General features: G+C 42.2%; 1 protein-coding gene, 1 long non-coding RNA gene and 1 other non-coding gene across 5 annotated transcripts in view; 2 read left to right on the forward strand and 1 right to left on the reverse strand.

Annotated features, from left to right (window-relative positions):
• The window catches only part of LOC123500428, a 30,822-nt gene extending 27,877 nt beyond the window's left edge, over positions 1-2,945 (reverse strand). Inside the window, exon 1 of the long non-coding RNA XR_006673314.1 lies at positions 2,833-2,945. This is a non-coding gene — a long non-coding RNA (uncharacterized LOC123500428). The remainder of the gene's footprint in view (positions 1-2,832) is intronic.
• Positions 1-7,220, forward strand: part of LOC123500427 (ankyrin-3-like) — a 52,590-nt gene extending 45,370 nt beyond the window's left edge. For all 3 annotated transcript variants that reach the window (XM_045249148.1, XM_045249147.1, XM_045249149.1), the window contains 2 exons: positions 3,804-4,211; positions 4,914-7,220. In XM_045249148.1, coding sequence (XP_045105083.1) covers positions 3,804-4,211; positions 4,914-6,773 — 2,268 coding nt within the window. In that variant the 3' untranslated portion in view covers positions 6,774-7,220. The remainder of the gene's footprint in view (positions 1-3,803; positions 4,212-4,913) is intronic.
• Positions 7,221-13,132: 5,912 nt separating this feature from the next.
• Trnak-cuu lies at positions 13,133-13,205 on the forward strand. The gene has a single exon. It is a non-coding gene; the product is annotated as a tRNA-Lys (tRNA).
• The last annotated feature ends 330 nt before the right edge of the window (positions 13,206-13,535 follow it).

Genomic DNA, 13,535 nt, shown 5'->3' on the forward strand with positions numbered 1-13,535 from the left:
TAGTAGTGCCCTGCCTTGCCTGTGTCCAGCATTGCCACACACTGTAGCGGTGCCACACATTGTAGTGGTGCAGTGTCAGCGGGGGCTCCTTTGCAGCGCGGAGAGTGTTGGAAAGGCTAGGATGAGTTTTGGGAGTGTTAGTTGTGAGGGACGAACGTTTGTGTTGGAGCAGCCTCAGCATGTGTTAGTGTTAGTGTTAGTGGTGGTGTAGTACGTACCAGGCCTGCAGCACACCACAGCTTACTCTCCAACATTAACACGCTACATAATCTCATCATTCCATAAAGCGACATTTTTCTTATTGGGTTTTACAGCAGTGTCGTTAGAGTTCATTAAAGGTCTTTAGAACAAGCAAAGAATAAGCTAACAATGGTTAAATCTTTGCTAATTGATCACACATCAACCTTCAATGAACTCTAACGACACTGCTGTGAAACCTGCGTGACATTTAGGAATGATAGGACAAAACTCTGTGCTTCGCTCTGTGCACGGTATACAAGGTCACATTCTGGCATGCATTGGTGGACTTCTCTCTGACTAACTATACCTATTAACACAATTAATATGTCCAGCACAACTAAAAAATGTTCCCTTTATGGGGAAAACATAATAAACAAATTAAAACACCAGAACTAAAAATGTATGTATGTATATATATATATATATATATATATATATATATATATATATATATATATATATATATATATATATATATATATATATATATATATATATATATATATATATATATATATATATATATATATATATATATATATATATATATATATATATATATATATATATATATATATATATATATATATATATATATATATATATATATATATATATATATATATATATATATATATATATATATATATATATATATATATATATATATATATATATATATATATATATATATATATATATATATATATATATATATATATATATATATATATATATATATATATATATATATATATATATATATATATATATATATATATATATATATATATATATATATATATATATATATATATATATATATATATATATATATATATATATATATATATATATATATATATATATATATATATATATATATATATATATATATATATATATATATATATATATATATATATATATATATATATATATATATATATATATATATATATATATATATATATATATATATATATATATATATATATATATATATATATATATATATATATATATATATATATATATATATATATATATATATATATATATATATATATATATATATATATATATATATATATATATATATATATATATATATATATATATATATATATATATATATATATATATATATATATATATATATATATATAAATTGCATTGTGGTTGAGCCCACAAACTATCTTTCTTCCAACTTTCTTTCCCCCTTCTCTTCCCACGCACTTTCTCTTTAGCTAGCTATCTTCTTTTCTTCAACCCCTTTAAAAAAAAAAAAAAGACTGTGACACTTGTGCCTTCCTGCCTCACCTCCCGCCGCCTGCTATTGTCATCATCACCATCATCATCATCATCATCATCATCATTGTCAGCCAGCCTGGTGCTTTCCCCGCACTCACACTAACTATTGCAGCTACAAACATAACCAACACAGGCACGCACACACGCATGTACGTACACGCTCACTCTCTCTCCCTCTCCTCCCCTTACCTTCCTCCAACCTATCCACTCTCTCTCTCTCTCTCTCTCTCTCTCTCTCTCTCTCTCTCTCTCTCTCTCTCTCTCTCTGTCCTGCCACCCGCGCTACCCTCCCAGGGAGTAATGACGCACAGTGAGCAAGGCGGCAGCTATACAGTGTACATACAGTATATATACTATGTGCTTGTCACACACCACTGTTTAACCAACCCGTCGTGCAATACATTTGCCTCCCTCCCTCAAAACCTTCCATGACAATACACACACACACACACACACACACACACACACACACACACACACACACACACACACACACACACACACGTTGTATAGTCGTGTTGTGTAGGAAAGAGAAATCCTCCATATTCTTTTATTTTCATGCAAGAAGGAAAGCTGGCCAAGGGCAGCAAAAATTGAGAAAAAGGCGCACTGGATTGTCAGTTCTCTTCAAGATAATAAGAATTATCCAAAACAAGTCAGGGACAAAAGGAAGTTGGAAATACAGATGCAGGCAGGAAGCTCCAGAGTTTACCAGAGGAAGGTATAAATGATTGAGAGTATTGCTTAACTCCTGTATTAGAAAGTTGGACAGAATAGGGGTGAAATGAAGAAGAGAGCTTTGTGCAACAAGGTCGCAGGAGGAGGGGACGCATGCAGTTAACAATATTAAAAGAGTAGTTTGCATGAAATTAGCGATAGAAGATAGTAAGAGATGCAACATTTCGGTAGTGAGAAAGAAACTGAAGACAGTCAGAGGAGGGATTTGATGAGACGAAAAGCTTTTAATTCCATCCTATCTAATAAAGCTGTGTGAGTGGAAACCCCCCAAACATGCAAAGAGTACTCCATACAAGGAAGGACAAGGCCCTTGTACAAAGTTAGCAGCTGGAGGGACGAGAAAAACTGGTGGATACGCATAATTTCTTAGAAGCTGTTTTACCAAGAGATGATATGTGAAGTTTCTAGTTAAGATTATGAATAAAGGACAGACCGAGGATATTCAGTGTGGAAAAGGGAGACAGTTGAGGGGATAGTTGTCTGGAAGGTTGTGTGAGTTGAGAGATGGAGGAATTGAGTTATTGGGGCAATGAAAACTACCAAGTTTTCTCTGGTCCAGTCAGAAATCTTAGAAAGATCAGAAGTCAGGCGTGTTGTGGCGTCCCTGAGTGATTTGCTGACTTCCTGAAGAGTTGGTCGTCTCTGAAAAGACGGGGAAAGATTTAGAGTGGTATCATCAGCGTAGGAGTGGACAGGGCAAGATGTTTGGTTAAGAAGATAATTAATGAATAAGAGAAGGAGAGTGGGTGACAGGACAGAACCCTGAAGAACACCACTATTGATTGATTTAGGAGAAGATCAGTGGCCATATACCACTGCTGCAATAGAATGTTCGGAAAGAAAACTTCAGATGAAGTTGCAGAGAGAAGGATAGAAGCCGTAGGAGGGCAGTTTTGAAATCAAAGCTTTGTGCCAGACTCTATCAAAATCTTTTGATATGTCTAACGCTACAGGAAAAGTTTCACCGAATCCTATAAAAGAGGATGACCAAGACTCGGTAAGGAACGCCAGAAGATCAATAGTAGAGCGACCTTGACGGAAGCCATACTGGCCATATAATAGAAGATTGAGAAGCGACAGATGTTTGAGAAGCTTCTTATTGAAGATAGATTCAAAATCTTTAGGGAAGCAAGATATTTAAGCAATAGGACGATAGTTTAAGGGATTAAAACGGTCACTCTTTTTAGGAACATGTTGAATGTAGCCAAACATCCAACAAGAAGGAAAGATAAAAGTCGATAGACATACTTGAAAGAGTTTGGCCAAGCAAGGTGCAAGCACGGAAGCACAGTTTTTGAGAACAATAAAAAGGACCTCATCAGGTCAATAAACCTTCCGAGGGCTTAGGCCAGCGAGGGCATTGAAAACATCATTAAGAAGAATTTTATTCGTTGGCATGAAATAGTCAGATTAAAGAGAGGGATGGGCACTGCTTCTAATCCTGACTGAGAGGCCAGTCCTACAGGCACAAACCTGCCCTGTCTAATTTGCCAATTATCGCTCTCTCGCAGGCCTACTGCTGCCGGCTGCACGCGGAGCAGCGTCGTCTGGTACAGGTGAGCGACGTCCTTGTGAAAGGCATCAGCAATCTGTTGGAAGACATTGAGGGGGATACTCCGTGGCGGACTACATGGCGAGGGGGCAATGACACTGACCGAGCGGCTCTCAGTAACCTGCTGGCAAAGGCCGCAGCCGCCAATTGCCCACTGACTGCATCATTCCTACACAGTGCAGGAGCGTGGCCTTTTTTTAGCCCAGCCTCAGGTAGCAGTGCCCTGCACGCCGCGCTGGACGCCGGCCACCAGGATATGGCCGAGTTGCTAGTCAGGGACCTCGGGGCCTGCCCCTACGTGCCGGACTCCGGCGGTCGCCTTCCCCTCCACATAATGACCGACAAAGAGCAGCAGCAGCTGGAGCAGGTGAGGCTGTGTATATATATATATATATATATATATATATATATATATATATATATATATATATATATATATATATATATATATATATATATATATATATATATATATATATATATATATATATATATATACAGGCACTATAGGCCATAGCGAAAAAAAAATACTATTATTGTTATCATTATAATTTCTATTATTATAACTGTTATTATTATTATCATTATCATTATTACTAATATTATTATTATCATTAATATTATTATTGTTGTTGTTCTTGTTAATATCACTATTATTATTGTTATTATTACTATTATTATTATTATTATTATTATTATTATTATTATTATTATTATTATCATTAAAGTGATTTTTGCTACAATCAATATTTTGATTATTTTTAGTTATTTTGAGTTATTTTTTATTATAATCAATTTGGTAACTACTATTATAATTACACACACACGCACGTCGTTGCTCGGTGAATGGTTGTGGCTCTTCATTCTGTAGCAATGTTTATCCAGCAGCAATTAGTGCAGCACAGTGCAGTACTACGAGATTCTGCACGAGGAACTGTGGCCTCGCTGTCCCAGTGTGTGTCGTGGGAGTGATCTCTGTTATCCCTAAAACACCGCTCACTCTGACCTCTGAGCCACCACATCCCGCAGCTACGATCAATGACACCTCTCTCTCTCTCTCGTTTCACAGAGGCTCTTCGAGGAAGAGCGGGAGAAGCTGAGGAATCTTGAGCTTCGCCAGAAAGCAGATCGCGAGAAGGCGGCGGCACGGACCGCGCTGGACGTACAGGGAGTTCTTTTCAACCTCCACAAGAAGGGCGATGTTCAGACTGTATCCGCAGATGATGGCCGCGCCTGTCTGCTGTTGGCTGTGCGCAAAGGTCTGCTGCAGCTGACTTATCTGCTGCTGCAGGAGGGTCGCCGCCCAGTGGACGGTGTGCTGGACAAAGCATGCGGCACCACAGCCATTCATGAAGCGGCCTCACACGGTGAGGACGGCTGCGTGGCGCTGCTGGTGAGCGCCGGCGCTAAACTTCAACAGCGCGACACCTATGGTCAGACGCCCCGACACCTGGCCGCCATGTTTGGCCACACAAGCACTTCTGACTTACTGGCCCGACAAGCTGTGCAGGACCCTCCTTGTCGCGCGGGCACCACTGCTAAGGAAGTGATGCGAGGATTTGAGGCATATCTGCAGCTTTATGAAAAATATGACGGTGAGCCTCTGACGCCATCTGAACGTCGTAATTCAGACAGCGTCACGAGAGAACTTATGAAGCAGATAGAGGTTGGGAAGCTGCAGCAGGAGGCTCAACGAGTGGCGGTTGACTTGTCACGAGGCGAGGCCCTTCAAATATATGAGGTGGTGATGGCGGAACTGAAAGCCATCATAGATAAGGTGTCAGCCGCGTATCCCACCTACCACGGCGACCTGAGACTGGTGGGCAGCTCTCGGGACGGCTCCAAGTTGTACGCCCCCGACGAATTTGATGTAAATATCGTTGTTCACGAGGACGGCGTGGGAGTAAATGTTAGTGAGAGAAGGGAGGAAGAAGCCCTGCTGAAGGGCAGGTTAGAGATATCTGTAGAGACCAACAACCCACACCTTCAGGGAAATAATTTCATGACCAGTCTGTACGAGGAGGTGCACCGCTGCCTCACTGGCCACACCCTGCTGGACAAAAGACTGAGCCTGGTGCCGCCGGGCCTGATCAGCACGCAGGTGGGCGTGGCTCTCGCCCTGGCCTGGCAGGGACAAGAGTACCCTCTGCTGTTGGTCGGCGTGGACCTGGTGCCGGTGCTGGAGGTGCCGTGGCCGGGAAAAATTCCCAGACCCTTCCTCACTCCCGCGGACACCACCACCATACAGCTCAGTAATGCCGCGGACGCCACATGGCGCTGCAGCTTTGCCTTGGCAGAGGCAAAGGTGCTGGAGACGTTGAGCCCTGTAGAGCGCCAGGCACAGCTGATGGGAAAGGTAATTCTGTCTCGCCTGAAGGCCGAGCCCTGGATGCCACGTCACAAGAAGAGCTTCTGCACCTGGTTTGACACACGTGAGTGGAACATCCCGGTGCCGAGCGGATTCTGCTTCAAGAACGCATTCCTGCGGTGGCTGGAGCATAAGAGGTGTGAGGAAAAGGACCTTGGCAGGCAGCTGGGAACGGGACGCAAAGAGGATCTAGCGAGGCACCGGGGAGAGGGAGGCAAAGAGGATCCCACCAGGGAGCTTGAGGCAGAGCGGGAAGAGGACCCAATCAGATGGGTGGTGGAGGTGTTCAGGCTGATGTGTGCAAACCCAGAGGAATCACGAGAGCACCTGGCAACTCTAAACAGCCCCGCCTACTTCGGAGGGGACTGTGAGGGCCGCAAACCTGGAGACGGGGCGCCCATCGTTGTGCAGTGTCTGGAGGAGAACTTGGAAAATTTGTGGTCAGGCTTGGCTGACCAGCGAGATCTGAGCCAAGACAGCCAGGAAGCGATGAGGAACATAATGCTGGGGCTAGACCTCTGGATACTGATGATGCAGCTCCACGGTGACGATCAGCAGTGATTCACACCACCCTCTGTAAACTACTCCTTACCCCCTCCAGCACAAAACACACAGATAGATAGATTGTTTATAGGCAACAGCAGTGCAATGATTGCATATTACTTGTTACTTATTTTCCTGTTACCTAATTACATTTATGAATGAGACGTTGTCAATCATTCCAGTGGCACGTGCAGTCCAACATGATGATAACACTAACATTTTATTGATTATCTTGTACACCTAACCTGCTGCAAACATTTGTATTTGATATCATGTTGCTACGTGTTGACAAGTAAACAGACAGAATATCATGTATTTCTTGACATGTTTCACCCATTGACAGCTTATCGGAAAACACCTGTTCTATTGTCACAAGCCCGTGATTGTCTCCAATGTGTTGAGTCACTGGGCAGTCCTGGAGGACGTGTCTCTGTCTCTCTGTTTGAATAAATAACCTTTTATTCACATAACATTTCATTTATAGATAAGTGACCACGACCCCCACTATTCCATATGTATATATATATATATATATATATATATATATATATATATATATATATATATATATATATATATATATATATATATATATATATATATATATATATATATATATATATATATATATATATAGAGAGAGAGAGAGAGAGAGAGAGAGAGAGAGAGAGAGAGAGAGAGAGAGAGAGAGAGAGAGAGAGAGAGAGAGAGAGAGAGAGAGAGAGAGAGAGAGAGAGAGAGAGAGAGAGAGAGAGAGAGAGAGAGAGGTAGGGGACGAAGAAAAGTCGCGGGAAAATCACTTCAACTTATTGTTGCGACGTTTTGAGACACATACAATGCCATTTTCAAACTGACTGTAAAAGCACGTGATCAAATGAATGCGGGAACGTGAGTAAAGGATAGACCGAGGATATTCAGTGTGGATCACGGAGACAGTTGAGTGTTATTGAAGAAGAGGATAGTTGTCTGGAAGGTTGTGTTGAGTTGATAGATGGAAGAGTTGAGTTTTTGAGGCATTGAACACTACAAAGTTTACTCTGCCCCAATCAGAAATCTGAGGAGTTGAGTTTTTGAGGCATTGAACACTACAAAGTTTTCTGTGCCCCAATCAGAAATCTTAGAAAGGGCAGAAGTTAGGCGTTCTGTGGCGTTCCTGCATCATCTGTTAACTTCCTGAAGGGTTGGTCGTCTCTGAAAGGACGTGGAAAGATGTAGTGTTATCATCAGCGTGGAAGTGGATAGGGCAAAAATAAGATGAACCTCCTAGTGGAACATACGTCTGTTGATGAATGACAGCAGCAGCACAAAAGGTTCAGTACTCTGTCGGGAGCAGCCATTGTGTCGGGTGGAAGTGGAATTGGGAGAAGAGTTTGGCTGTCATGGTCTGGTTTCCACCCAAAATCCGAAGCAGCCAAAGCTGGGGGATCAGACTGCAGTGCTGCTTTCCATAGAGATGCTTGATATTGGGCTCTCTTGATATGCAAAGCAAATGCTCTGGAGCTGGGTGGAAGGGTCGCTAGTTTGAATTTCCGAGATTTGCTTTTTGCGGTTTTGTGCTGCCACATGCTGTAGCGAACCTCTGACATCGAGCCAGTTGCCTTGCTGCCGTAGCATTTAGCAATGAATGCAACAGCTTGCTTTTCCAAGTCCTTTTCATCTGTTTCGCTGTCTCCAAGCAAAGGAGGATGATGCCCGTGTTTGAGGACTTTCAATGCTTTGACTTTCCCTATTCCATACAGTGTACTCACTGTATCACAGCCAGTTAGGGCATGCAGCGGAAGTAGATACTTGGCTATTTCTGCATGCTGGTTTGCTGTCGCACCAATGTCTATGGCATTCCTTGACGGACGGGTTGGAACCAAGAAAATATTGTTACAGAGACCTTCAGCTGCAACAAAATGAACCAACAGGACAAAGACATCTGTGTCATCACAAATGATGTGTATCGTTTTCTGTGTTCCTCTTGCGACATCCACTACATGGTTGACAATAATAACATCAGCTTCTTCGTGTGTCATTTTCAAATCTGTCCTCCTTAGATACATTCCTTTTTGGATGGAATATGGCACAGGATCTGGTCCCGTGATGACTAGTTCCTTGTCAGTTCTATCTGTTTGAAAACGATCCACTAAAGCATCACACAGTAAGTTAATGATCTGTACTTTGTTGTCCACAATAGACAGTGACGCAGCTTGAGAGGAAGTGGTGAGTTCAAAGTCAGATGGAATGGACTGCTTTCTGTAATTGAAGACCGTCGACTCCTTGTGCAACCCTTTGGGCTATACGCGTGGTATCTGTCAAACACCAGATACACATCACTTTGGACCAGTTTCTGTCTCAAGTATGTTTCCACGGCTGCAATGAGATCAATGATTCTTCCAGGAACAGGCCAGTGAATTGTCCAAAGTATTGCACAGCCATCAAGCACAACTACCTCTGGGTTTGGTGCCATTCGAGAGGATCGTTCAACTCCCAAAGAATTCTTCAGTTTCGACTTTGATGTAGCGGGTCGTAGGTTACCTTCGTCTGTGAAAAGGGAAGTTGGAATTTGGGAAAGTTCATAGTCAAAGAGTTCCCTCAAATTGAAATCTTCTGTATCCATAAGTTCAATAGTCCTAGTGAAGATAACTTCAGTGTCAAAGGTAGGATCAGACCGCCCATGTAGTGTTGTCTTCTTTCGTTTGGTTGCCATCGTAGTTACTGGACAGCTGATTGTTTCATGGAATCCATCTGGCAGCTTTGCTTCGTATGCTTCTGCAGACTGTTTTCCCAGTGCCAAGGCTTCGTCTACATTCACCGTCGAGGAAGCAAGTTCTCCTGTGGCAATGTTGAACAGTTCCTTGGGGTGACCAGTTGGATCGAGAGGATCGATACAATGCTCCAACTTTTTGTAGGCTTTGTCTGTCATGTGCATCTGATCGGATCTGTGCTCGGGACTCTTCTTTGTGGTAAACTGAGGGTTGTTGAATGTTGTCTCGCATGGCTTGGATGTCATGGGCAAGCCTGCTGCAGCTGTGGAGACTGACATTAACTACTTGCTTTGTCAGGCTCTTGGCTAATGGAGAACAACCACCTAGGATCAGTTACCAATCAAAATCTTGGAACTGGTTTAAAAAAAAATATGTGTAACTCAATAATTTGAGGATCTGCAGTGTTTTTATTGCTAAAATTGAATTCCTTGACCCCAAAAACCTTAGAATTGATATGTTACATTATAAAATCGGCCAATAAATGACGAAATGACAGCCATTTAAAGATTTTGGATCCTCGCGGCGGCCATCTTGGACGTCATCTTGAATTTCTCAATTTCCTCAATGATGCCAGCTTGGCATCATTCAGATTCTGATTCTGCATAACTTCATCTACCAAAATCAATCATAACCTGCTTGGGGGGTATTTTTGCAAGGTCCACATAAAAATCAGGGTTCTGCTACCAGACTATAGAGCGACCTTGACGGAAGCCATACTGTTACCGTTTACATTCTGTATCTACTTTTAACTATCCTGTATGGATAATTTTGAAAGAAGTTAATCAGAACAAATATTTTTTTGTGATTATCTTGTAATACTGCTACCAATATCTTAAACACGGCATACTACAAGTCTAAAATCTATTGATTTGGACAATGAAAAAGGTAAAATCTTTGACTGTACTATATAGTATGATACAGCTTACTCAGTAACCTCGTGATATATGGGTATAGTTATTTGTGTGGAAATTTTAACATCGCTTGCATCAAGATCAAGTCACGGCAAGACAATCATGCAATGACTAAGCATTTCACTGGACAGCTGTAGAGTGAAAAGAGAGAAATATGAAAAGTTTTCCTCCTCCTCATGGCATAGTGGCATGGACATTACAGCAGGAATTAACTGTCGCACAATGTGTTTGTTAAGTTAAACAGGTGGGCAGCCCAGGATGGGTGAGACACCAACACTCTCGCCAGGATACCCGAGTTGTCTGTTCTTAATTAGAATTGTTGTTTCCACATACTAGTAAGTTGATCTGTGTGGTTTGGACTTTTGAGTGACACAGACATGTTGTCTTCATGTTTACTGTGGACTGGATTAATACACTTCCGATCAAGGGTGCACTCTTTAGGGAAATGTGGAGATGACCATATAAGCCTCAATGCCAGTTCACGAGAAAATCAACTTATATACATTTGTTCATAAATAGGGTTTGATTTTGCCTGTGTTACTACTTAAAAGGAATTATGTAGAAAATATATTATACCGACTTATTGCATCTCTGTGTTTATAGAATGACACTGCAGGTATGTTCTATATTACCCCTGTGACAGCGAACGGGACACGAGCTGTGCTGCCACCTGGTGACAACCACTACTTCTGAAAACTTCCCATTGGTAAATAAACACGCACGGATCCACCCACACACCTGCTCCGCCAAGACACCTGGCCGGCACAGGGTCGCCATAATATTTGCTCAACAGCAGCCAGAGTCTTCACCCAACAGACTGATGTGACTGTTCTCGTGAGCCTGAGTTCCACGCACCTAAAAAGAAACTATTTCCGCCACAAACAAAACAAACATTGCTCAACTATCAATCACGGTGGTGCTCATTAACCACTCTATTGTGCTAGTATTGTCCAGAGAGAGAGAGAGAGAGAGAGAGAGAGAGAGAGAGAGAGAGAGAGAGAGGGCTGAAGGGAGCCAAGTGTAGGTTCCCAGACATGGAATACAACAGAAGATAATTTGATGTGGGGTGAAGCAGACTGGTGATGGAGGATGAGGAGGATTATAGAAGCGGTGGTGGTGGTGGTTGTGGTGGTGGTGGGTGGTAGTGGCGGTGGTGGTGACGGTGGTGGTGGTGGTGGTAGCGGTGGTGTAGGTGGGTTTGTCAGTTTCAGAGTGTAGGGTTGTCGTGGTGGACAAAAACAATGGCAGGCGAGCACGGCGCACAGTGGCACACAGGGCCTGCCTGGCCCCACCTGCCGCTTACACAGCTGCCCACCACGCGCATCATTAAAAATTCCATAGTTAACACATTAGTATAGTCAATCATGAATTACATTAATCATGGCCTGAAATGGTTTGGATACAGGACTATACATCTTGAGAACTACCTACAATACTGTCAGTATACCTATACTTGATTAAATCCTTGCACATCACACCCAACTCAGTGAAAAGTTATCTGTTGACTTAGCTTTAACATTATTGCACTTAATGCTTATGTCACTCACTGTCTTTGTTGAGAGAGAGAGAGAGAGAGAGAGAGAGAGAGAGAGAGAGAGAGAGAGAGAGATTTAACATTATTGCACTTAATGCTTATGTCACTCACTGTCTTTGTAGAGAGAGAGAGAGAGAGAGTTTGATAAGAAGTCCTGGGTTAGTGTGAAGTGGGGTGCTTGTGAAATTTTCTGTCTACATCCCTACATACATCTTTGTGGTTTTGTTTTAAACCTGCTTATACAGGCTAGTATTTACCTTGTGACTGGCTTTTCTTTGCATACTTTGACAGCCTTCTGTCTGTTGGCAGTTCACCTGTCACTTCCTATTCTCCATCAACCCATGCACATATTTGATCTTTAATAGGATTGGATGATGAGCTCACTAAAGAAAATATTTATTACCATGAAATAAACAGTGTAACTTTCCTGACAAACGAAAACAAGCTTCATAAAACAGCTAGGTGGCGAGCTTTCTGGATCCACTGCGTTCTTCCACCTCGCGATTTTAAGGCGACCCTTCACTATTATAAAAAGAATAGTAACTTACGTGGAAACATAACTATTGGTTTTCCGAGATTGGAAATATTACTTGATGTTGATTTTAGTTCATACTATTCGTTGGTCACTCCAGCTTACGAAAATTATAAAATATTTTTTCGAAGGTCATGTGGAAGACACGGGGGCACCCATCCCTCCTTCGACCTTCCCTCTGCTCTTCGTTCCAATAATGACAGCGACTCTTGGTACCACATTACCTTCCCTTCTACCCTCGACCTTAAACCTTCGTGACTCTTGGTACGGGCCTAAAAGTTCTGTGCTCTACCGAGCTAGCTGGGCTTGTGTAACAGAGAGAGAGAGAGAGAGAGAGAGAGAGAGTACTGGAACGCATTTTTACCTACAATTTTGCATATGAGTAGACGATTTTATTACAATAGGAAGGGTCTATGAAAGTTTAAAGTTTAATGTTCACTGTCTTCACTATTTTAATCCCCACATAAGTATGTGAAGCTTTACAAAATCAGCGAATACTGAGCAGAGTAGATATAGAAACGCGTTATGACAATAAAGAGGTTAATAGTTACGGTCCTTTGCGTTTTATTTCTTTATGAGAATGAGTGATGCGGAAGAAAAAGGCCTATCCCTCCTCTCTCTTTCTCTGTCTCTTTTCCTGTGTTACATAAGCCCGGCTAGCTCAGTCGGTAGAGCACGAGACTCTTAATCTCGGGGTCGTGGGTTCAAGCCCCACGTTGGGCGATCAAGTACATTTTGTTGCATTCATTCGTGTCACAGTACTATTCAGCAAGTGACCAGCTTACCGTGAAATACCCGGTGAATATATGATTCCTGGTCTCCTCTGCGCCATAAACCTCAATGGACACACACACGCAAAGAGTGACACTATACCTTGTTCACTTAACCCCTACAGTTACAATCTCCTTACCCCCTTCCCATGCAGGGAGTCCGCACGACTGAGGGACTCTCGCGGCGCTCTGGCCGCCAGTGGACGGTGAGCCCACACTCACTGTTTCCTTCTCCTCGGAAGGAGAAGTCAGACCCACCGTCACCGTTTCTCTCTCCCTGGCG

This window comes from Portunus trituberculatus, unplaced genomic scaffold (assembly GCF_017591435.1).
Source record: "Portunus trituberculatus isolate SZX2019 unplaced genomic scaffold, ASM1759143v1 PGA_scaffold_228__1_contigs__length_152164, whole genome shotgun sequence".
Lineage (NCBI taxonomy): Eukaryota > Metazoa > Arthropoda > Malacostraca > Decapoda > Portunidae > Portunus > Portunus trituberculatus.